A 26681-nucleotide genomic window follows, 5' to 3' on the forward strand; every position below is an offset into this window, starting at 1 on the left:
GTTCATCCATTCAGAAAAAAATCATTCCAAATCCATTCCCAGATTTAACCGAGCAATGGAATTAGCCGAATCAAAATGTTTATTGCGGTCTGTGGTATGGGATTACATCTGCTCACTCATAATAAGAGTAAGGAGCATCTGCTAAGCCTTATCGAAAAACCGAAATTGGATTAGAACCACTGAGGATGGAGCCGATGTCGTGTGTGTCGTGGTGCGTGGCCCTCTGAAGTACCGCTGCTTGAAATTCTGAAGGACAGCCATTGCATGCAGAAGAAACAGAAAAAACATTCACGCTTAAAGGCACAGTGTGTAAAAATTTAGACTGTTGTTCACTAAAAAGGAGTAAACTAAATGATAATACATTTCAAAAAACGTGCAAATGGATGTGTTATTAATGAGCAAAAGGAGGTTTTAAATATAATCATAGGTTATCATAATTATATTACATGAGGGGTGGCGCCTCTCCGGAGGCGGCCATGTTTGTTATAGCTAGTTGATCCATGGACCAGTACCGGTCCGCGGACCGGGGGTTGGGGGCCACTGCTCTAAAGTACCGCTGCTTGAAATTCTGAAGGACAGCCATTGCATGCAGAAGAAATAGAAAAACATTCATGCTTAAAGGCACAGTGTGTAAAATTTAGACTGTTATTCACTAAAAAGGAGTAAACTAAATGATATTACATTTCAAAAACGTGCAAATGGATGTGTTCTTAATGAGCAACAGGAGGTTTTAAATATAATCATAGGTTGAGTTATCATGAAATTATATTACATGGGGGGTGGCACTTCTCCGGAGGCGGCCATGTTTGTTATAGCTATGGACAATGGTGAATGCAGCACCTGCAGCACCCCCTGCTGCCCGACATGAAAAACGCTCTAAATCTTACACACGTTCCCTTTAACCAAAACAAGACTAGCATATTAGACTACTTTGAAGTAAACTGAATTCATAAAAATACAATTAAAATGAATACAAAACCAATAAAAACACTCATAATTTTCAATGCTCAAGTAAGTAGATTGAATATTTTCACATTTATTCCGAAACCAGCTTCTATATCTTACAACACTGTACCTTTAAGTGAAAATATTTGGAGCAGTAAAAAAAACTATTTTGCCTAATTATACTATTTTACATGTACACTTAATACATTTAAAAAACACATTTTCTACTTGCTCAAATGTGCTCAGGTTACGACTAACCACTGCTCAACTTGATTTTTTTGGTTTTGGTTAGCTTCACAAATCCTTGAGCATGCGATTTATTATTTATTTATTTTTTCTCTCATCAATACAATATTCCAACCCGAATGTCATAAAAGCATAAACTACAGTTTCAAAGTGTTGTTGGGGGAAGGAGGGTCTTTATCCAAATCTGCTTCCTAAGGAACAAAAAAAAAAAAAAAAAATCAGACTCCAAACTAGAACTGGAACCCTATTGTGTCACCAACCAATTGTGTTATAATTACCAAAAGACAAGTTGTGGAAAGATTTTTCACTGACTTGTTGGCAGTAAATCTTGACAACAGTAATGGAAAGAATCCAACAAATGCACTCTGAAATAGCCATGCCCAGATGAGGCCATGCAATTCAGGTTTTTGTCTTTTGTTCCTGGTTTGATGTGTTTACTTCCCTCTAAACGTTGGGCTGATAAGACGGTCGGAAAAATTGACATTCCCACAGCGGGCTGTTGTGTCGCATGCCAAACGGACTATTTATAACCTTAACAGATATTGAAGTGCGACTACTGCTTCCTGATTAAATTCCTGCCCGGTGTGTTGAACAACTCATTAAAATTCAGTATAAAAAGGCAATGTGCGGCGTATGATCTGATGCCTACTGGCTATCGATATTGGTGCGCGCTTTCGACTTGCTCTTCGCGGGCTTTATTTACGCTTCAATTCGGAAGGTAGCGGACCTTGGAGAGTAAAATGGCAAACTAAAGCCACCGTCGGTAATAACTGATGTACGGTGATTGTGCCTTTGCCCAGAAATTGTGCCGGTCTCCCGGATTTTTCCACTACAGTGGACCCCCGTGTTGCAGCGTCGTTGGCTTACGTTTTTTTTCATGTTCCGGTGAGGAAAACTGAGTTTTTTTCGTCCCCTCTTAACAACTCAAAAACAAACCCTCAAAAACAACTGTCATGACCCTGTGGGGTTGGCTGTGTTTGTATTGTTTTGTCTCCATCTGCACGTGTTTTTAGGTAATTGCTATTATGTTTTGTGGCCGTCACGTGACGGGGATGCTGGTCTGCTATCGGTCGGCCTCACTCGTTTCAAAATGGCGGAATGGTAAAGCTTTTTTCTATCGCGAGTGGTTACAAAAGCGTATTTGTAGTGCAAAAATAAGTGTTTGGCTTCCCGGCATACGGCAAATTTGTCTTACGAGTCCAACCGCGGAACAGGTTCATCTCGTAACTCGGGTGGGGGGGGGGGGGGGGGGGGGGGTACTGTATATCCTATTGTGAAATCAAGTTCAAACTACAAAATTAACCAGACAACATGACATCTTGCGTCATAAAAGACTTGACAAATCTCCCAGCACAGATGTCAGCCTTTTTGAAGTTCCAAGCCAATGCAAATTTGACTCTGGAGAGGAGAGATAAGCCGGATACTTTTAGCCATTTATACACTCATCATTTCGGTGACAAATGACGCACGGCTTTTTCTGACTACTTCACATCGTTTGGAAGCCAGTGATGTGGAGAAATACTAAAATGAGCAGATTTGAAAACTGCTGAACTGTTAGTAATATCTCGACGGGCACAAATGGCCGAGTCAATGTCAGGTGAAGGAAAGAACAGATTCCGGCATCTAAAGTTGAGCATAATTTTAGGCTTAGTCTATTCCAAACATAATGCTGGGCTTCATTTATAATAAGTACCGTATTTTCTGCACTATAAGGCGCACCGGATTATAAGGCGCACCCTCAATCAATGACATATTTTCAAACTTTTTCAATCACAATATAGTAATACTTAAATTAAAAACAATAATAAGTCAAATTATAACTCTAAACTCTCAATAGCATAATAACTCAATGTCAATATGACCAAATTTGTTCAACTGTAAACACACAAAAGAAACAGGCAAAGCTTACTTATTCCCCCTCTACCAATCTCAATATTGTTCCATATATAAGGCGCACCTGATTATAAGGCGCACCGTCAGCTTTTTTTTTTGGAAAAAAATAAGGCTTTTAGGTGCGCCTTATAGTGCGGAAAATACAGTAATTAATAATGATTTAAATTCATGAGAATCTTCTCACAAATGGTGAATATTTACTTTAGTAGCATACTACTAGCATAAACTAGCATAAAATAGGAACTTTGGGGGGTCTAAGAGTAACATGGAAGCCCACAGCTAAATTAATAAGCGCAGCTGTCATTTTTTTGAACTGAGATTGCTAACGTCACCCCGAAGTTTAGGCGCTAGCATGTCCGATGCACTTGCGGTACTTCAGTGCATGTTTGTTTCTGCTTATTATGAATCCAGCTCTTAAGACTGTTGGAATACTTCTGGAACTTTGCACTTTTTATTTTGGTCACCGATCGAGTGAGCTTCGTTCCTCTTATCAAATATTGAAATAAACATCTCCGCGGTTCTAAATGGAGAGAGTCTATTTATGCGGCTTTTCTGCTGCTTGACTTTGAAGCAGGGAACATTTATGCCCGGAATACACGCTTCAAAGTGAGGCAAAGTTAACTGGAGTTTATATTTAGCCCATCTGCCTGTGTGCATGAAGTAGGCCATTTCACTGCCTATTTTCAATGGTTGTGGCTCACTGACTTACTTTATCATATTTTCACTGTACTTAGTCATCATTTTGTACATGCATGTACATATGTACTTACCGTAATTTCCGCACTATAAGGCGCACCTAAAAGCCCTATTTTTTTTTTTCAAAAAGCTGATGGTGCGCCTTATAATCAGGTGCGCCTTATGTATGGATCAATATTGAGATTCGTAGATGGGGAATGAACCGATAAAGTAAGCTTTATCTGTTTCTTTTGTGTGTTTACAGTTGAACAAGGTTGCTCATATTGACATTGATTTATTATGCTTTTGAGAATTTAGTTATTACATGAGTTATTATTGTTATTACTTTGAGTATTACTATACTGTGATTGCACAGGAGGAAAAGTTCCCTGATATAAATGTTGCACTACATGTTATACCTTGCTGTTAAAAGATAAACTGTCACAGAAATACTACCGTATTTTCCGCACTATAAGGCGGACAGGATTATAAGGCAATTAATGACATATTTTCAAACTTTTTTCCATATATAAGGCGCACCGGGTTATAAGGCGCACCCTCAATTAACGACATATTTTCAAACTTTTTCCATATATAAGGCGCACGGGATTTTAAGGCGCACCCTCAATTAATGACATTTTAAAACGTTTTCAATCACAATATAGTAATACTCAAAGTAATAACAATAACTCTAAACTCTCAATAGCATAATAACTCAATATGAGCAACCTTGTTCAACTGTAAACACAAAAAAGAAACAGGTAAAGCTTACTTCATCACGTCATTCCCAATCTCAATATCGATCCATATATAAGGCGTTTTCATTTTTGGAGACTCATTTCGTTTACACATCACACATATTTTACCCATTTGAACAAACGCGTTCGAATCATTTGATGAAAAAACAAAAAGTCACTCTGGTACTGAAGGCAATCATTCTTTGGCTTCATCTCTTCCTCCTCTTGAAAGCTATTCTAATTAGCACTTTAGTGCGTCTCCTGCCCCCCGCCGATGGAGATTCATGCTCCAAGTCCTGAGGGCAGACAGCTGAGCGGACTCAGTAGTCTGGTTTCTCACGTTGGCGTCACCTCCTCACTGTTGTTTCTTTGTGGAAGAGCCGTGGGTGGACTTGCTTGACACTCCGCGCATATTTGTCACGCTCGCTTGCTCGCTCAGGGAGACTCTGAGCTCGCTCGTATGCATGACTATTATTAACTTATGCGTGCGCACGGAAACATCCATTTTTGACCCCTCTGAGCATTCCTCATGAATGCGGTCATTTTCAAATCATTTCAGCCCCCGATGAATGCCGACGCGTCTGCGTTCGGAGATATCATTGACGCGCGTCTGCATATGTCGAGTACCTACCAAAAATCACCTGCTTGTCGCCGGCGGATATTTAAGCACCTGTAAAATGAAGACTTAATAGATAGATACTATTTCATTTGTCATGCCAAGGGGGAGGAGCCTTCAGGGTCAATGTGGGTTAATTATGTGACTTAAAGGCGCATAAAGGGGAGTTAAAGGGGAGGTTTTTTTTTTTCATAACAATAATACGTTCTGTGCTCTTACACTTGTAGCAATCTGATTAATATTACGTTTGTGAAATGTGAATTAAAGGGATAGTGTGTAAGATTTAGACAGTTTTTCATTACAGCCAGCAGGAGGTGCTGCATTTACCGTAGCTATAACAAACATGGCCGCCTCCGGAGAAGTGCCACCCCACATGTAATATAATTTCATGATAACTCGACCTATGATTATATTTATAACATACTGCTGGTCATTTATTTGCCGTTTTTGTTTTACATTTACAATCAATTAATTGATTCCTTTTTGAATAAAAATCAAAATCTTACACACTGTCCCTTTAAGCAGCAAAATCCAGACGTTTTTATGCAACAGGCGGCGGCCATTTTGCCACTTGGCAAAATTTACTTGGGGCTCGTGGTGCGGTTAATGATCATGGCTCACCTATTATGTGCAAGCTGAGCTGTGATTTGTCATCAATTGAGCATTTGCGTTTCACGAAAATTCACGTTGTGTTTGTTTTTTTCTAAAAACTGAGCTTTCCAAAAAAAAAAAAAAAATCAGATGGGCTTCCTGTTAATTGCAAGCACCGTCGGGAAAAGTCACCCAACCGCGTCATTCTAATATTTGAAGCCGTGGAAATGAATAAAATTCCTGCTGTGAATTTGCGGTGATGAGTCAGCTGCCTCGTCGCCGCAAATTCACTTAAAATTCATTCATCCGTCTTATCCTCACGAGACAATTAAAATAAACGTAACTCGTCGCTCGGCGCGCCGAATGTTAAAAGCTCAATTATAGCGCTTGAGGCTTATGTTTATCTAACATGAATCAACTTCACCTCCACTTGTAAAATCTCGGAGAGAATATGAACCAGCGCCCGTCCTCTGCCTCCATGTTCGTACCGCGCATGTCAGGGCGGGTAGAATGATGAATGCAACGGCGCTATTTATAGTAACCGTTGCTGATTCAAAGAAAAGAAAAAGAACATCTCATTGGCCCTTCCCTCTGCCCACTTGTCTCCTTATAGACTTGAGCAACAGTCTTCCGTTTTCATGCCGTCTTTCTTGCTGCTCTTAATTCCTGCCGTCATCTTGTCATCCATTTTGCGTCACAACATTTCATTCAGACGCTTGTGGATATTCTGCCTCGCGCCTCAGGTCCTGTGCTGGAAGATTTGCCTTTTAATATTACAAATGTGCTCCGAAGTAATTAACATTCGATCCGTTAAAATTTGGTATCGTAAAGACTGACTGACGGTTGCCATTCCCTTGAGCGCAGCTCCATCTAGTGGATGCATAAAGCAACCCCGGCCACTACTGCAGCTTCTATTGTGTGCGCCTTATAATCCAGTGTGCCTTATAGTGCGGAAATATGTATTGACAATGGGTTGTTTTTTTATGGAATCGATCTGAATTGTTGAGCTCCAGTTCCAAGTCAGCTAAGTGCTAATATTGTTTTGGTTTTATATTTTCCTGATGTAAAATCTAAAAATATGTACGTACTGTTGGTCAGCAGTCCCCGACCTTTTTATCACCACGGCCCGGTCAACGCTTGGGATTTATATCGCGGACCGGGTGCGCGTCACCACCGATTGACTGCTCCTCAAAAGCACATCGTCCTTCTCACTGTGTAATACCAACAGCGGCCAGGAGCGGCGCCAAAAAACAAAGATCAAGCCAAACAAAGCACAAATGAATGCATTTTTAAACTAAATCAGTTCCAAAACATTATTTCGGGTGCGGCCCACGCGGCCCGGTACCAGTTGATCCACGGACCGGTACCGAAAGTGATTATAATTTAATTGATTAAAATACCGAACGTGAAATGCGAATGCATGATAATACATCTTGTCGAAAATAAAATAGGTGTATTTAGCCATGCTAACTGCAAAGAAGCAAAAGTTCCTAAATGCGATGAACTGGAAAAAGAAGAGTGATGCCAGAGATTCACGCTTCGCTTCGCCAGCGGGAAACACGATTGAAAAGATGTCTGACACAGCGGAAACTGTCCGACTTGACCGATGGATACGTCAATGAAACTGATCTGCTTCATTGATCCGAAGTGACACGCTCATTGTTCTTCTATGCTAGGCTGCAATTAAAAGGTTATCGTACTTTTGTAATATTATTCAGAGCGCGCCTATCAGTCGCAAGATCGCGTCTGCGCGCGCTAAAATTGGTTCGTCTGACTTGTCAAGTCATTTGACTCAAATGTCTGCAAATGTCAAAGTCGCAGCTAGTCGTGGGAAATATGCTAATCTATTTCCTGTTTTTGCTTGTGGTGTGTGACACAAAACATACACAGCAGAATGTAACTTGCATGCTTCTACTTGAGAGATTATAAGATCTAATATGTGTCAGAGTTGGTTTTATTGTAATCCTAATAAATGTTCGGGCACTACCCATGACAGGTTTTGTCCTGGGGAAAAATGGCGAGCCCGCCTGAGAATGTAAACAAAAGCTCTGAAAAACATTTCATGCTAATTCCTCTCCGACTAAACAGTTTTGGCCCGGTTGGAGGTGCTTCAAGTTCAGTCAACAGTAGTATATCCAACTCATAGCTACAAAATGATTGTCAAGGGTTTAAAAAAAAAAAAAGACGATGGAAATTGTCAGACAACGCGGAAGGGAAATTTAATTTTAGACGCGGATGCTGTCAAGATGTTCAAATTTCTATTGGTTTTAGAATGACTATGTTGAAGTCTAAAGTTAATTAAAAAAAAAAAAAAAAAAAAAGGTGTGGCTCTGGAATTCAACACTTGCATGCCTTTTTTTAGGAAAACAACATAGCTTACCGCTCTACTATATTTGCTTTACTATCTGTTGTGACCAAAATATTTTTATAGATGTATTGTACACAATATTATAACAATAATATGTGCATGAGTTTTGTAAAGTTTTATAGAGATTTATCAAAAAATATTGTCCTTAAAGTTTTAATGCTTGAACGATAAATCTATTGTATTTTGTAGACTCTGGAGTAATACTTAAAACGTATCCCTTGTTGTAATCACAATTTCCATTATAAGCACCATCATAAATCTAAAATGACATATCGAAAACCCTGATCAAACAAAAATTCCGTGGCTTTTAACGTTTATTATGTGTTACAATTGAATCATTTTACTTAAATTGATATAGTTATTTTTTTAGCGGAGGATTTCAAATTATATCTGAGTGTCACCTTATCAATAATGATCCCTGTACTGTACTGTGCACTGCCGCTATTTGATGTTCTTTGTCGTCATCTAGTGGTGGAGTTTGGAACGACACGTAATATGGTTTTAACACTCGGACATCCATTCAAGTTGCTCATATTAAACAAGATTGAGATGGCAACTGAATAATTGTGATCTTAATATTACAAATTATATATAAAAAAATAACTTAAGTTGAAAACTCTAAGGAAACTATGAGGAATTCAATTTCATGGCTAAATATATGATGTAAATGGACTTTAGACGTACCCTTCTGTTTCCCTCCAACCCATGTTTGTTTTCTGACCTGCACAGCTGTTCACTGCAACCTGAACCAGAATGGCATCGACCACCAGATGTACCCAGAAGACGTTGAATCGCAGCTGGATGAAGAGGAGGAGTGCGTCGACGGCCCACCCGTGCTGCTGGACGACGACAGCCCGAGCTACCGTGACATTAGCCCCACCATTTTTCAGCGCCGTTTGCCACCTCATCGCTCAGTGTCCGAGTCTGAGCTCACACGGGTGAGAAAAGAAAAAATAAAAAAGAAATATATATGTGTATATATGTGTATCTATATATGTGTGTGTGTGTATAATTGGGGTTTAAACGCAGATCCTCTTGAATTTTACCTCTAAGAACTGATTGAGACTGTTTGGTTAAATAAATGATGTATAAAAATGGAAAACAACAAGGAACAAAAACAAAAAAAAGAAGCACAGACTGATGTTTCGGCATGCATCTAAATTTGTCCACTGCGCCTGTGATAATTTCTCCAAGGACCAATTGCTTCTAAAAGTGTCAGGATCTTCTTTTTCAAACTTTCCTTTTCAGAAATAGAAAGTGATTGGGACAACGGTGAAGAGCGGGTGGGGGGGGGTTATCACTCCAGATATACACAAACACTCTCATATTCTCTTTCCTTCCCGGTTAATCAGCTGTCCATCAAAGCAACTGGGAGCAGTTTTAATTGAACATATTCCTCTGTGTAAACACCGAGTCAGCCTTTGAAAGCGAGGGAAGACAAACTCAAATTGAGGCCTCTCAGAGTTTAGAATACATAATTCAGAATATCCTAAAAAGAATATGAATATGAACCAATTTATTCAAGCTAATATATATATATATATATATATATATATATATATATATATATCACCTCCATCCACAGTCTTTCAGGAAATAGATTAATTAACGAGTGAATTTCATCTCCTGCCAGCTCCGGCTCAGCTAAATCGAGCGAGACAGAAAGGGAAAGAATTAAAGGTGAAAGCAAGCTTGGCACGGATGCTAATTAACCGTGAGGAGGAGATCAGACTGATGACAATATTTCTGGAACAGACACATGCCCAGTCAACGGCGCACTCAGTTATTTTCCATGCCATCCCAGCCGGAGACCTGCACTGCCCAGTGGCGACCACTAGAGGGCACTGTAAAACCGTATACAGTGCAATTGTATTTTAGTGGCGAAATCGCAATGCCTTATCTATCTATCTATCTATCTATCTATCTATCTATCTATCTATCTATCTATCTATCTATCTATCTATCTATCTATCTATCTATCTATCTATCTATCTATCTATCTATCTATCTATCTATCTATCTATCTATCTATCATTCAGAATGAAATGTGTTTATTTTTTAATCGTCATTATTTACTAGTTTCATAAACGTCATTCACCTTTATCCTTAAATAACACCGATGTTAAAAGTGAACTGCAAACGGTTGTTCTGTGGAATTTCTGCAATTCAATTGCCGATCTGAAACATCCAGCCGCAAAGTGCAGTTAATTCCAAATCGCGTGCGCCCACAAAGGGACGTGATTGCCTCTTGATTAATTTAGCTGACTACGTCCATATTGGATCTTGAAATGCATATCAGTGTTGGAGCAATTACACGCTCCATTGTGTACGTTATAGTTTGCGGTCGTTACTGTTTATTTCTCTACTCTCCGGTTGATGTCAGGGTCTGCGTCCCCCCCGCGGCATTGCAATTTCTCGTCTTTAATTTTTGAGCGTGTCCTTGCTGCGTTGCTAAGGTAACGTGAAAAACACTGCTGAGCCAAACAGGGCTTTTTGTTATCAATTAAAAGCAAGGACAAGACAGCATGGGATATTTTGTTGCAGCGCGTTTGTCGAATCTGTCTTTTATGTGTGCGGTTATGTTTCTTATTAGTCAGCGTTACAATGCGCCGCATGCGTGTACGTTTGCTACCCATTTGCTATGTATGCTCTATGCGCATGCATGTTTCCAGATGATTTCGATTTGGATAAAGAACATGCTTCTTCTCGCACCCCGGCTCTGTCACTCAAAGCTAATTGGCCCGGAGTCTTGAGAGCGGCTCTTCCAGCATGTTTACCCCCCCCCCCCCCTCCAACCCCCTCTCATTTGGTCTTTGACTCTCTGAATCTCTTTTTCTCACTCTACTGTATAACTTTTGTTCACTGTCAAACCCCCTTTTCTCTCTCTCTCTCTCTCTCGCTCTCTCTCTCTCTCTCTCTCTCTCTCTCTCGCTCTCTCTCTCTCTCACACACACACACATCTCCGATGCTCTCTCACTCTTGCTCTTTGAATCTCTCTGACACCAGAACACTCTCTCACTCTGACTTACTCTCACTCATTCCCTCTGCCTTTCACGTTCTCTCTCTCTCTTTTGCTTGCTCTCTCTCTCTCTCTCTCTCTCTCTCTCTCTCTCTCTCTTTCTCACCATCTCACATGCTTGCTCTCTCAGTTTTGGTATTTGAATATCTCTCTCGTTCTCTCGCAATGACTCTCCGCTTTTTCACTCTTTCGCTCGCCATCGCTCTTGTTTTCGCGCTCTTGTTCTTTTTCACTTGCTCGCTCTGTTTTTCTCCCTCTCGCTCCCTTTCATTTCTTTTTTGAATCTCTGAATCTTCTTCCCTCACTCTAACTTTTGCTCACTGTCACTCTCTCGCTCTCTCACACACACACATTTGCTCCGATGCTCTCTCACTCTTGCTCTTTAAATCTATCTTCCATTCTCTCGGGCTCTCTCTCTCTCTCTCTGACGCCATAACACTCTCTCACTCTCTCATAGTCTTTTTCTCTCTCATTCTTGCTCTCTTTTTTTGGGTTGCTCTCTCTTGCTTTCTCTCTCTCTTGCTTTCTCACTATCTTCAACATTTGCTCTCTGATGCAATGTCACTCAAAATCCGTGTTCAAGTCCGTGTTGACGCCCTCTCGTTCGCTCTTTCCGGGTGAACACAACAAGCAATCTTTTTGGAGACCGTGCAGTCAATCATTGTACTTTTACTCTCTCTGATTGGCTAGTTTTGTGGGAGCATTTGGAGATTTGGAGTGATCAAAACGTTTTTCTGTGCTCCAAACCCATCGTTGCTCGCTCAAACTTATCATTGCGCACTCATTTTTTTTCTGTGCGCAAAATCTTTCATTGCTCGCTCGCCATTGCTGCACAAATGTAATTCCATACAGTCTTTCTCTGTCTGACTTTCACACTTTCTCTCGCTGCCACTCTCTTTCTCTCTCTCTCTCTCTCTCTTTCTTGCCATTCTTTTGGCTCCGCTCGCTGGCAGCATGGCAGGAACTCACCTATTTCCCTCTTTTCACTTGCTCCCTCTTTTGCTCGCTCGCTCTTTCTCTCTTTCTTGCCGTTCTTTCGGCTCCACTCGCTGGCAGCATGGCACTAAGTCACCTATTTCCCTCCGCCCCAGGAGCACTGCTTTGGGCTTAATCAGAGTAGAATGTAAAACACAGATGGCCATTGACTCGCAAATGGGTTCATGGAAAATGAATCTCCTGTGTCAAATCCGTTTGTGAAGCACCAGCGTTTTCTTTTATTTCCTCCGTTCGGCGCTCTCTATTCATACAGTGTGTCTTTTTTTCCTCTTGTTTTTTTTTTTCTTTTCCATCAATCAAACCCCACTTTTTTGAACTTTTTCTACATTCTTTGTGAATACGGCCTCACTCTCCCTTTTGTTGCCTCAGGCTCCTCGTCGGGGTTAATTAACATTGAGTTGAGCTGTGTTTAATGGTTAATGTGGTTTCTTCCTCCATTACCCCCCCCCCCCCCCTCCCCCTCACCTTAATCCACCCTGTGCACCCTTACCACCCTGCAGAATCAGCAGCAACGCTAGCTGCCAACCAATCACATTAAGTGCAGTATGGACTCTCCTACCTGGCTGCTCGCTTCGTTTGGCCAGCTGTCACTTAAACTTCCTGCTTGGGGTTCAGACTCCTTTACCATAGCTCCTTATATAGGGTCTGATATTGTAAGTGTTCTCTTGCCATTTTGCGCTTTATTTTCGCTCCCTCGGTGATTTACATTTGTTTGTTTGTTTCTTTGTTTGCATTAAAAAAGCTATCTTGCGGAAAGGAACACGATGGTTTCTGCCCTCTTGCATGCCAAACAGATGAGTTGACCCTAGACGCGCATGCCACAGGCAGTCCTCGGGCGTCGACCTAGACTGGGGCCTGTAGCTGACCGAACATGATAACAGGGAAGGAGAATTCACAATTCCGTGAACAACCGGTGAACAACCGTTACTTGCTTTGTCAGAAACGCTTTTTCAGAAATAAACACGTTTTACTTGCATGTTTAGTTCCACGCTGGAAGGACGAATGCAGACATCAATGTAAATTTCCCACAATACCATCTGCTCACTATAGTTTCTAACTGCTGGAAATCACGTCTCTGAGCAGGCGGTTAATCCCAAATTTAGCATTCCCCCAATTCCTTTTTTCTATCATTGGAGGCGAATAGCGAATTGTAAGGTGTGACATAGAGGAGGGAGGGAGCTTTTCTGCATTCAGGGACTGTAATAAGAAAGGTGAAAGCGGGAGCTCTTTGAGAGAGATGTGAGGGGAAATGTGGGAGGGCAAGTGGGACGGAGCTGACAGGGACTGAATATGGCCGAGAGAGGCCCGGAAGGAAAAAGAAGAAGAAATGCTGGCAGCACCTGTAAGTCCGCACTCTCCGCGGAGAAGAGAGGGATGGAATAGCAATGCTATGCCAACGCCACGCCGGAGCCAGAGGGCAGGCGCAAACGGGAGGTAGCGGTTGTGAAATTTTAATCGGCCCCTTGCTTGTTTGTGATCGTGGCACTTGCTCAATTCAAATCAAAAAGGCCGGCAGAGCACATCGGTCCTTTCGCTTTGCCGCAGAAAGACGATGTTTGCTTTCTTCGGCCCCCCGTTCACGTATAAGAGATGTTTTGACGAGTTCTGTTGTATGAAATGGAAAGGGCGAATCAAAGGTGTTGGTTTTTATTTAGCATACCTAGCTGAGCAATTTTGGGATGTGGTAACTTCAGATCCTCGAAACATCTTAAAATGGACGCTCATCATGAATGATCAAATGAACTGCTAATTAATTTTGATATTTGTTTGAATACTTTTTTGAAAATATAAAAGCGTTCAATTTTAGCTTCTCATCAGACGGTTATTTGATTTCTATTATCCATCAAGGCGTCCAAACTTGCAAAACATGCGGCATACCGGCCCTTCAGGACGGAGTTTAGACGTCCCTTTATGCCAATTTTGTCCAGTCCAGTCCTCGAGGGTCGGTGTCTTGCATGTTTTACGGTTTTCTCTCCTCAGCCCACCTGATTCAAATTATAGCTCATTAGTAAGCTCTGCAGGAACTTGAAAATGATCCTAATCCTTTGAATCGGGTGTTTTTGAAAGAAAAGGTTAGCATGCAAGACACCGGCCCTCCAGGACTGGAGTATGCACTACACCATATACAGTATGATTCTTGTGATTACATTTCTAATCAATTCATACCGACAAAGCTAAGGGCACTAAAACCAAGGGGCAATTTGGAGCGTTACCTACCATGCATGGTTTCGTAATGTGGGAGGAAACCGGAAACAGAGATAAGCCGCACGGGCACGGGGAGAACATGCAAACTCCACAAAAGAAGGCCGGAGAGAGAGTCCAACCCCCCGATGTCCTCTTGCGGGTTGGACAATACAACTATAATGTATCCCAACAAGATTGTTGATTACCGCGGAGGGTTTCAAAAGGGGGATGAGTACAGAAACCGATTTGAATTCGAGCAAATTCACTGGAACATGAAACAACTTTTCGGTAAATTATTAAAAATGCTTGGAGATACCATCACAAACGCAGTTCCAAAATGTGATAAATCAGACAGCTGAGTGGCTGTTTTAATGATGTTTTAAGCCATATTTTTCATCCAAAAATGCAATGCACCAATTAGGGTGCACTTGAAAAATATTTCATTGGGGATAAATTATTCAAAACAAAAAAAAAAAAGGATGAGAGCAACTGGTTTATGCTGTTCCTCAACCAGGATAAAATGAGTCTGCTCGAGTTACATGGTAAACTTGACCGGAATGACACTTCAATTCTATTTAGGGCGTCAAATCACATCAGAAGTTCTCTCAGGGCACTTCAAATATGGAGCAGGTCTAAGACCACATTCCTCACTTAAACTACTAACTGAACCCCAGCTGAACCCCACATAGTTAGCGCAAAGCACACCCTCTCCCCTTGACTGCATTCTTGTATGCGTGTGCTCTGCTTTGTTGAGTATTATAATTAATCCACCGCATTTTATACAACAAACATGATTTATTGCGTTCCGTGTATTTCCCAAGTTCTGTAGACATTACACAATTCCCAAGTCCTTAGATTTGTCAGCTGGATCTTAATTGTCGATGTGAATGATTCCTGTTCAGATTTTTCTGTAAAATACGAAGGTATACAACATCTAGCGTTTGTCAAATGTGTGAGTCCCAAAATGACGACAATGTTGAAGTTTGACGTGCTTTTTCTCCGATAGCCCGGATATGTGAAACTGTCCAAACCAGTGGCCCTGTGGACCCAACAGGACGTTTGCAAATGGCTGAAGAAACACTGTCCCAATCAACATCAGATCTACAGTGATTCCTTCAAACAACATGATATCACAGGTACCCGAGACACACGAGTTGTGACAGGGTCAGATTTCATGCAGCACATATTGCTATTTTGCCCAAAAATGGCCATGTATCATTGATTCATTACTATCAAATATATCGGTGTTGCTGTCTAACGTCTAATCATTTTTGGGCGCGTTCTTCCTTACGATATTTACCCTAATGCACAGGTGTCAAACTCAAGGCCCGGGGGCCAGAACCGGCCCGCCACATCAATTTATGTGGCCCGACAAATGCTGATTTCATTTCAAGTTTTTAGCTAAACTTTCAGGTTGTCTTAAAAAAATACTTTTCTGTTCCAAATCTATCTTTTGAACAGTTTTTATCGGCCTCTGATTTCAAAACTAGGTTGGGATGTAAACAAGCAAAAACGGCATTTATTAGACACTTTTTTTCTATTTTTAAGTCCTAAATTTTCAGGATTTTAGTGAAATTCAGGGGTACGTTAAAATTTAAGCAATGACTGTTAAGGATGCTTTTATAGACTATTTTCAGATGTATTCCGGTCCTCTGACAGAAATTATAACTACAATGTGGCCCACGATAAAAATGAGTTTGACACCCCTGCCCTAATGGGAGGAGCTAGAGGGGAACGTCATCAGCTGAGGTTCTTAGGCCATTATTTGCAATTTAAGACGCGAGGACATCCTTGTTAATGCGCATAAATAATACTAAAACGGAGAGGATCATGTAAACGTTTCCAGCCGATTCAATTAAGGGAACAGGAAAAGGTATTCCATTGGACTCCTTTATTAATGGCGGTCTTTTGGCATATACACGATCATAAACGGATGCTGCTCAACTTTGGGTTTTAATGGTAAAATGAACTCGAACCTCATCGCGAGGAATCGGAATAACGACTACTTGGGTCATGTTACGCTAGTGCTGCATTCACAGACCGCTCACAATGTGGGGAATCTGAAATACCCTCAGCTTGCCGCCCAACAAATATAGAACTTACGGATATGTTGTTGGTGCGTCTTATACACAGGAACAGAAAATACCATAATTTGACCCCAAATTGAAGGGCGCGTCTTATACACAGGTGTGTCTTGTTTTGGGGTAATACGGTGGTTTCTTTCCACCTGCAGACTTATTCCCAAAGTCAGTGTTAACCCCGACGACATTCGCCTGTCAATCATTTTCATAATAAGGATCCTCAAGGTCGCCCCCGCTGCGAGCAACACTCGGGGCAACAGACGAGCGTTAATTGCCATGCGCTCCACCTCTCGGAGCGCGACTGATCATGCTAATATGTTTGTTTGTTGCCTCTTCGATTCAGTGGCGATATAACGGCGTAAAATGGCTCCGAGGTCATGAAGAATGGCAGGATGATGATGATTCTTTTTGCCCTTAATGCGTTTTCACCATTACGCGCTTGCGCCGTGTGGCATTTGGCTTTCAAAGGTAAATGGACTGAAACGATGAATCACCCCGTGCCTGTTGGCCTCCCTCCAGTCCGCAGCTATGGGTGCGATTTATTTACCTACCTTTTGTTTTAATTTAATGAAAAGGGTGGTGAGTATATTATGTGAGGATCACCAAGGCCGGAGTTGGACTCGTTTTCTGTCTCGGAGTTTCATGGGCTCAGACCGGCCAGTTGTTTTTTTATATGATTTAAAATGTTTACCTATTACTGTTAAAAACAGCTTATCCTTCCCCCCCAATGATCATAATTTTGCATTTGGTCGCAAATCAAATTTGCGATCGGATGTGCTTACGAGGGCAAAAACCGAATTGATTTGATCAAGTGTGAAAAATCGTTAAATGAGCAAAAGATCAAGAGACCAAGTGGTAACGTGGGATGAGACCTTTTAAATTTAACAATGAAGATTTATCAAACTCTCCTATGCCAGCAGGATTAAGACAGCTGCACTTTCTGTCACTGCTCTTATTTTGAAACCCATTTAAAACAACTTCCTGTGCACTATTTAGCTTACTGATGCCACAGCAACAACAATCAAGGGAGGCTTTCCTTCACACTTGGTTGCCCTTGTAGTTGCGTTACATAACTTTAGTGTGTTATTTTGCTCAGGCAGGGCGTAGTATAGCCTTTAACACTCACACACACACACACACACACACACACGTGTATATATAATATATATACTGTATATATATATTATACAATTTATTATGTCCAATATACCTAGCAAGCATATTTTTGATGTGTGGGAGAAAACCGGAGTGTCCCCACACAACCCACGCAGGCTCGGGGAGAACATGCAAACTCCAAACAGTAAAGCCAGAGCGAGGTGGATTGATGTCAATTGTTTTTAATCGTCAACCAGAAGTTTATTGATTTACTTTTTTACTGGCAAATTTCTATAGCTGTAAGCCAATGACGGTTAGCACACTTACCAAGTCTCCTCATTTCTGTGAGACAAGCGATTTTCAATCCCATTTCCTGCGTGACTCCCAATCAGCCATTTTTCCCCCGAAATCTCCCGACTTGACCGCATTTCTCCCGCCAATCACCCGTCCCCGCAAATGGCCACACAAGAGCTCGCCGGACTTACAGCGTTTAGCGCTCATCCCTTGGACGAAAGTCACACGATGATAAAAGGTGTCTCATTTGCGCATAATTCCTCAGGAGATTCCGGCGGATTGGACAAATGGAGCTCAGCTTCATAACGTTCTATTAAGATAACAACCTTGGTTTGTTATTCAGGTGTAATGATGTTAAGGGGAAAAAAAATCCGATGTATTGTGGCACACGCGTGCATGCATGCGCACACACAAACACGCACACATTCCGACTTGCAATTAAGAGCTAATGTTATGCTGTAAAACGTTCCAAGTAATTCAGTTTGCCTACACGACAACAATTAATGAACTTAGCACCGAAAACGGGCCCTAATTCAATCCTTTTAAATAGCATTAGTTTTCGTGTAGTTTGAAATTCTGTTAACATGCAAAATGGGAAAATAAATTATACACTGAATTAAAAAAAAAAAACCATACATTTGAACTATGGCTGGTTGTTTACGGGCACATGGTCATATACAAACAAATTAAGATTTGCTGCTGTTTGACTGATTAAAATAAATTTTCTGGATGTACGCTTTACACTGCATTTTTCAGACGATAATGCACATTTGTAATGGAAATAACTTCCGAGATTTTGATATCCCTTCTAAAGAAATCAACACAAGCCATCCTTTTGCTTCATTTCCCTCGACCTTTACCGCCAATCCTTAACAGAGACACCCAGATGTAATTAAAAATGCATTAAAGCATATTACAGCATAATTACATATTAGTTTCTAATCTGTGCTAATTACAAGACCCGGACTCTTTTTATAAAGTAATAGCTAGGCATAAATTACTTAAATACACATATTCTAGTCTATGCTATAATCACCACAAAAGTGTTATGTCTCTAATAAGATCAAGCCATTGGGATAAATTAGTTACTGACAGTAAATACACCAACAGCTATAACCTGACCTTATTGTTTTGATAATTGGAAACAGAATATCCATGTCATGCATGTTTAAAAAGAAAAAAAAAAATCAACCGCTGTGCAGTGTGAAAGTCATTACCGCCTTAACAATTCGAATCCTCACACACATACAGAGAGTATTAAGCGCAAAACAAGTCTGCTTATGCAACACACTGACGTTTGATGTCACGTGTCTTTCGTGAATAATTAATAGTTGCTGTAGTAAGATGGGTAGTTTAATGAAGGGTGGTCCGGATCACACTACAGGGCTTCAAAAGGTCTTTGTTCTTTCCCAGTCGCACGTCACTTAGTGCAGTACCGTGCCGCTCGGTCAGTGAAGATGGCTACCACGGTTACCGGATGCTTTCACACCGTGTACAAAATGTTTTTTTGATGAGCGGCGCAGAGAAACGAAAGGTTGACATATGCTACGGTATTTTCAACTGGAAGGGCGCTCGAAAGAGTTTAGACCGCTGCGGATTGAATTGTTACGTTTTGGATGCTACTCTGTGTTAAAGCTTGCTTCGCTATCGGTAAATAAATATTGTAAAATGCATCTTAAGGTCTAACTTTGTCATTTTTAATCTTGAATACACAAAATCTCTTCATGTGACTGAACAACCTTACCCATAAAACCGGTTCTGCCATCTTCTAAAAAATAAACTAAGAACTAATAACTCAGATTGGTTGCATATAAAAAAAAAAAAAAATAAGTCCGCGTAGTCATATAAGACTGTTAAACATACTCGGGTTGTTCCAAGTTGCAAGAAGATTCATGAGAAAGGGAGCCATTTTGATCAAGTCTTTGATCTTTCTTCAAATATTACTCGATGCGGACAAGGACAAGACACACCCACAAAACCATCTGTTTGAACTGCTGCCAACAAATCTCTCACGCACTAATCTGCCTCTTGCTGCACGTATAAATATTATTTTGCACTAATATTTTGCACGGTATTATTAGCACCATTGTTTCTGTTTGTTGTTTTATCTGTATTTTTTATCGATATTTATTTATTTGCTCGATTATACAATGTAGTCAGCTGCATACCGCTACACACACATATAGTTAATTTCTTCCTGACAAGTTTTTGTCTTACCATAACTTTATTATTTCTTCATTAGGAAGAGCTCTGATGAGACTGACGGACCGAAAGCTGGAACGAATGGGTATCATGCAGGAAGGTGAGAGGCAGAACATCCTGCAGCAAGTCCTGCAGCTCCGCGTCCGGGAGGAAGTTAGGACCCTTCAACTCCTCACACAAGGTCAACTTTTATGCTGATATTTAGTTATATCGTGCATATTTACACTTTCGCATTTTCACAGAGCTTCATTTCTATACTTGCCATCTGTAGTCATGGCAGTAGCTGCACGTTATAAAGCCCACAGGGGGTGACGAATCCAAATGATTATGAAACCTCCTCCACCATAGTTTTTGGTAGAAAATGATCAGAGGCTTGCATAATTGGTATTTATGACTGCACAGAAGTTCTGAAACCGTGTCAAGGGGTCTCTTGATTTTGTCAGTCTATTGCCGCGCTTGAATCCCTTGCATCCCTATTCCACGCTATGTATTTTTTCAGCTTGTGTCATTCTTTGAGGTGTGCCACAATAAATAGGTAGTTTTCCATCCCTGATCCTCGCTTTCCTGCTGCCAGCTTGTAATTCTGATTCCTGTGCCCGCTCCTCTCCAATTTCCTAAGCTGCCCTCTTCTATTAGCTTTGCTCACGGCTGCTAAATTCGCCCCTGCTGCCATCACCTTGAGCACACTTAACAAAAAAAAAATAAACTTGGCCTCTAGAAGTGAAAAACAAATGCGAGGAAAAGTTTTGGAGTTTGAAAGAACAACTGAGAGGTTCAGGTGCCTGAGTTGTGTCTACAGAGTAAAAGTGCATGTGCAAAGTTACACGACGACTTTCCAACCTCGTCAGATTACAATAAGCTTTGTTTTGATTTAGAGATACTGTATGTAAAGCTCATCCCCAGGTGAAATGAGAGCACATAATTCCCTGCGTTTTGAAAGACGTTTTTTTTTTTTAAATAATACAAGAACTGGATTGGAGCAAAACAGTGTATTCTGATGCCCAGGGCACCCCCACCTTGAGCTCTTGCTCCGGGCGAAAAGAGTCGGAACCACTTGGGATTTGAACTCCAGAGAAGGGAAATGAGATGGCGGTGGGGGGGTAGTGATGAGGCATCAAAAGGAGGGAGATAAAAAAAAAAGGTGAGAAGACAGATGGGTGAGAAGATCGAGCGGAGAGGGAAACAGGAAGGTAGGTGGGAAGAAAATGCATGTCAGGCAGAAAGATGGTGAGAAAAGGAATCCAGATTTAAAAAAATAAAATCGCACAGAAAATAGGAAAAAACTACGTGGGAGGTTTTTGCCGCTTTAACAACTTTTAATAGTAAAACGCAAAACCAAAATTGTGTATTCTAACCATAAACTTGCCAGGTACAGTGGACCCCGTGTTACAGCGTCCCTGGCTTACGTTTTTTTTCATGTTGCGATGTGGAATACTCTCTCCTCTTTAAGGTCTTTGCCCCGCTTTGCGACAAAAACAACTGTCATGACCCTAGAGGGTTGGCTGTATTTGTGTTGTTTTGCCTCCATCTGCTGGCGTTTTTAGGTAATTGCATTTCATTTCTGTTGCCGTCACATGACGGGGATGCTGGTCTGCTATTGGTCGGCCTCACTCGTTTGTCAAAACGACGGAACGGTAAAGCTTCTTTCGCGAGTGGTTCCAAAAGTGTATTTATAGTGCATTTTACTGCTTGATTCAAAGTTGAAAGGGTTAGCCACGGGTCCCAAAATTGCTAGTGATGTTAAAGAGAGAAGTAAGAAGATGATTTATATGGAAACGATGCTGGAGATAATCAAGAAATACGAAGCTAGCCTAGCCTAGGTGAATATGGGCATAACTAGCGCCACTCAAAGTTAAATAAATCCTTTCTATATTTTCTATTGATGATGTTTTCTGATTGTATACATGTATATTATATACATAGCACTTACAATACTATTTTGATACCAAGTTTTAATACATATGTCCAATTTTGACGTTTTTACCTGGGGTTCTAAACGGATTAGCTATTCAACATTGGTTTGGATTGCCCGGCGAATTCGCCTTACGAGCCCAACAGCGAAACAGATTAATCTCGTAACCAGGTGGCCCACTGTATTTTACTTGTTTTAGTCACACGACTGGCCTTTTTTTGAAGCGTATTCATGAAGCTTTATTTCCAAATTAGATACGTTCTACTAAGCAAACAGGGCACGGCATTATTGGCTTACCAAAACTAAATTGCATTGCTGCCTGAACTTTAAAGGGGAAGTCAATTTCCGAATTTTGTTGACTTTAATATATTCTATAAAGCCCCATTAGTCTAAACACAGTGTTTCTGATTACGTTTGTGGTTTTGGAACATAAATAAAGCAGCAACATCTCTACGGCAACGATGAGGAGGAGAGACCACGTCTCTTATCCATCATGACATAGGAGCACGAAAACGTCGTAATTACTGCAGTGTACCCAGACGGAGCTGGCTAGACGGACAGTGATTAACCTTTAAGGGTTACTGGGCCACGGGAGGGAAATAATTAGATTTCCCCATGTCCCCATGTCAGTGCTATTCAAAGACAACAAAGACAGGACGCTTCTCGTGATAGTCTGTGAGGACACAATCAATTGAGACTTCACAAACAAACTCAGGACATCAACAGCTTCCAAGTTTTACGTGAAGTAGAAAAAAACAGCAAGGGATATGGCGATGGGGTACACGTTCTAAATTATTATTATTATTATTATACAGATGATATTTGAGTGATAATGCACCCAAACAAATGCAAAACTAAAAAGACTAGACTCAATATGGTGAAATATGAAAAATGACAATTACAATTTATATGAGGGCTTTTGTTACTTCAAAATATGACGTTTGTCATATGTGTATGCCATGGATGTTTCATTTGCTTCTCAGGAAATGAAAACTTACTTCAAAAAACATTTCAAAAAAGCAAAAACGCATGAAAAGACATTGTAATAACAGGGATCGATATGTAACAGGAAGCAATAAACATTTGTCTCATGAGAAAAAGGACGCACTTTCTGTCTCGACAATCTTTTTTTTTTGCCCTCTCAGGTCTGATTTTTTTTAGATAGCCCCACGAGCTGTACTGTTAATATTAAACCTGTATCTTTTGAAAGAAACAACAATATTTCTTCACCTGAGACAAGATGTCAGGGGAAAACGGAATGGAGTTATAGATTTACATCAAACATCCGACAGCTCGGGCATATGATGGATTATTGTGTTTTGTCACAGAAGGTTTTACACACGTTCAAAAAAAAAAAAAAAGTGCGTGCAAAGATCTTTAACGGCTACGCACACTCACTCTTAATTAACTGCAATGGGAAGTCGGTGAAGTGTTGCACTATTTTACTCGTTAAAAGGAATCCAATTTTCAACTTTTTCTGCGTTCAATTTCATGCTCGGGACCATTTTGCCGTTTGCGACCCGGTGCTAATAAATGCGCTATTAACCGGCTTGTGAAGTCATCTATCTCAGAAGCTACTTGAATTACACAGCTGACGGCACCCCACCAAAGTGCTTTTCAGAGTATGGCACTCTAATCCGCGCATGTAGACATGGCGGGAGTATTTATGCTTCATTTACCCGAGCAAAGACTCGTTAAGAGTGACACAGACAAATGGGAAACAAATCGCATGTAAATTCCTTTCAATATGTACGATTTACTTTTTAAATGTTGGGGAAAAGATTGTTTTGGTCGTATATTTGCTACCTTTGTCATGATACTCATGTACCGTATTTTGCGGACTATAAGGCGCACCGATGTATAAGCTGAGGCACAAAACTTGAGCGAAAAAGCATCTTTTGCCACAGATAAGACGCACTGGACTATAAGCCGCAGGTATACGGTGGTAATATGAAATTTTTCTTGAAGTATTTTTTTTACGATTTACTTTTTAAATGGTGGGGTAAAGTTTGTTTTCTTTGGTCATATATTTGCTACCTTTGTCATAATGCCCATGTATCGTATTTTCCGGACTATAAGGCGCACCGGCGTATAAGCCGCGGCACAAAAATTGAGTGAAAAAACATCTTTGACACGGATAAGCCGCACTGGACTATAAACTGCAGTTATACGGTGGTAATATGAAACTTTTCTTGATGTATTTTTTTACGATTTACTTTTTAAATGGTGGGGAAACGTTTGTTTGCTTTGGTCATATATTTGCTACCTTTGTCATAATACTCACGTACCGTATTTTCCGGACTATAAGTCGCACCGGTGTATAACCTGCGGCACAAAAATTGAGCGAAAAAACATCTTTTGCCACGAAATAAGCCGCACTGGACTATAAGCCGCAGGCATATGTTGATAATGTGAAACTTTTAAATGAAAATATTTTTTTCATTGTCTACCAACTGCAACATCCTCTCTTTAACAGACTGAACATGCCTGCATATTTAGTCCCAACATTATAGAAAATGGATGGATGGATATTACCAAGAGCATACTGCAGAGTTAAATAGCAGTTCAAACTGGAAATCAATACTTTGATAGCATTCTGTCTCCCGTTGTTTAATTGATAGATTATTTTAGTGAACACACACTGCAAATAAATAACATATACGATCATGAATTTATAAATACAATTTTTGGACTGGACTATAAGCCGCAGGGCTCAAATCACGATGAAAAAGTCGCCGGTTATAGTCCCAAAAATACGCTAATCATTCAGACATCTATTTCCAGCAGCAATTCCAATTGATATATTCTTTGTAAATAAACATATTGTATGTGTTGCCCTGAAGTGGATTATACTCTATCCAGTCTGTTTTTCCTCCAAAGACTGGATTGAAAAGATGGGAGGCGCTCAATGTGACTCCTGTTCTTCCTTTGGGCTTTTCCGTGAATCAGATGACTTGTGCCTGAGCGCGGCCAACCCAGAGCTCTCATTAGCCCAACTCTCCCTTCAGGACCGCGGCTTCTACGAAAGCCCTTATGGTTCCCTTGACTTCATCCGTCCTCTCGCTGCTCTCCACTGGCTCCTCCCTCTTTTTTCATTGCTTATTCTCGCCGCAAGGGAAGGTCAAATTAATTCTTTTTCATCATTTCCTGCCTGTAAGATTCCTTCCGCAGAGGCTTCAACTATGGCTCGGTACCCAAAAGATGAGAGTGAATAGCTTTGACAAAGTGCTTTTTTTTTTTTTATACCTTTCCCCATATTGATATAAACGTGGTATATATTTCTTGCGTAAACCGTGTAGCGGCTAAACGTTATTCTGCCTTCAATCCGACGAAACGGGCGGAGATAACTCTGATTTTAACAATGCTCTTGATGCAAAAATTGCCTTCCTTTTTATAAAAGCACAAATCATTTTTTTTTAACCAGGAAATGAAAAACGCTAGATGACGATCATCTAGATGTCCTTCATTCTGTCAAAACATGTTTTTTTTTTTTCCCTTTTCGAATAACAAGACCAGATAGAAAGACGTAAAAAATGAAAGAAAATGCATATTTGGCTTATTGATAAAACAATATTACCCTTGTCACAAAAAAACAAACTTAATGTACAACCTCTCAATGTCAAAATCTCTCAGCCCAGACCACTGAGGACCTCCAATTATAGACTCTCGTCTACACACACATACATACAGTACACTACAGTTTTTTTTTCTTTCTGTGGAACTAAAGAGCTGTGAGGCAGATGAGTAATGTCAAGGTTAGACAAAGCAAATGCAAAATAATTTTAGATATGGATGCATGAATATATCCATCCTCACCCTGACTTCCGACACGGATTCTCTCAAGAGAATGCCGTACAGCAGAGAGAAGCCAGCACTTAGCATAGCAGTCACTAATTGCTATTAACAATCATCATGTTGACCTGATGCGGTTGATTCATCTTACGCAAATGATCTCATGAAATGATATCTGGAGAGAATCACCGGTTTAGTAATACAAGGACGTAACTTAAGTAATGACCTATGAAGGGTTAGGGTTAAGGTTAGGGTCCGACCTCCTCCCGCATTCCGAAACCATGCGACCTGCGATTAGCTGGCGATACCGTTTGTAATGTAAGTTGTAAATGTTCTAAGTGGTTACAGAAGAGCTTGCTGGCTCCAGTTCCATGTTAATGAAGCCATGTTCATTCGGTTATCGTGAAATGAGATAGCAGTAAAAGGGCCTTCTGCCAATCGCCTGGCACCATGGGCTGGTTCCACTCAGTCTCGCTTCCCCCATGATCAGCGGACATCCAGGAGCCCAGACAGAAGGGAAAGAGCCCACTTCTGAACGCACGCCCTCAGTTTCCGAGCACTTGCTCAGGAGCGTAAAAATCCGGATCGATACGCCTAATCGCACTTACTGTACTAGTGGTCATCATCCTATAAAACAGCCTGTGCAATGGTTTCAGGGTTACTGTCTTTACATGTCATGTTGAGTAGAGGGAAATTGCGCCATAGGAGTTCTTGGTTGGTTGCCATAGCAACCCTGTGCTTGTGAGGTGTGATTGAACAGTCGCGAAAAGTGGATTCAAAGGAAGAACAACGCACTGCTAACATGCTATTGATTTTCTGCTTCATATTTATTTCATGGAATATATATATATATATATATATATATATATATATATATATATATAAGATTTGTTTTTACTGGGCTGGCAATGAATGAGTTAACCAAAAAAAAAAATTGTATTTTGATGAATTCTGGAATCGATGGCAGTGCCTATCGAGCATGAATCCATTCGTCCGTTTTCCATAGCTGAGCAGTCGCAGCTAAAAGTTACAGGC

General features: G+C 40.7%; 1 protein-coding gene across 2 annotated transcripts in view; it reads left to right on the forward strand.

The window, feature by feature from the left end:
- samd12 (sterile alpha motif domain containing 12) overlaps nt 1-26681 on the forward strand; it is a 60933-nt gene that overhangs the window by 3508 nt on the left and 30744 nt on the right. For both annotated transcript variants that reach the window (XM_088404183.1, XM_088404182.1), the window contains exons 2-4: nt 8801-9009; nt 15277-15406; nt 19983-20123. In XM_088404183.1, coding sequence (XP_088260309.1) covers nt 8801-9009; nt 15277-15406; nt 19983-20123 — 480 coding nt within the window. The remainder of the gene's footprint in view (nt 1-8800; nt 9010-15276; nt 15407-19982; nt 20124-26681) is intronic.

The sequence above is a fragment of the Hippichthys cyanospilos genome, chromosome 21 (genome assembly GCF_059441005.1).
Source record: "Hippichthys cyanospilos isolate Australia breed blue-spotted pipefish chromosome 21, RoL_Hcya_1.0, whole genome shotgun sequence".
NCBI classification, from domain to species: Eukaryota; Metazoa; Chordata; class Actinopteri; order Syngnathiformes; family Syngnathidae; genus Hippichthys; species Hippichthys cyanospilos.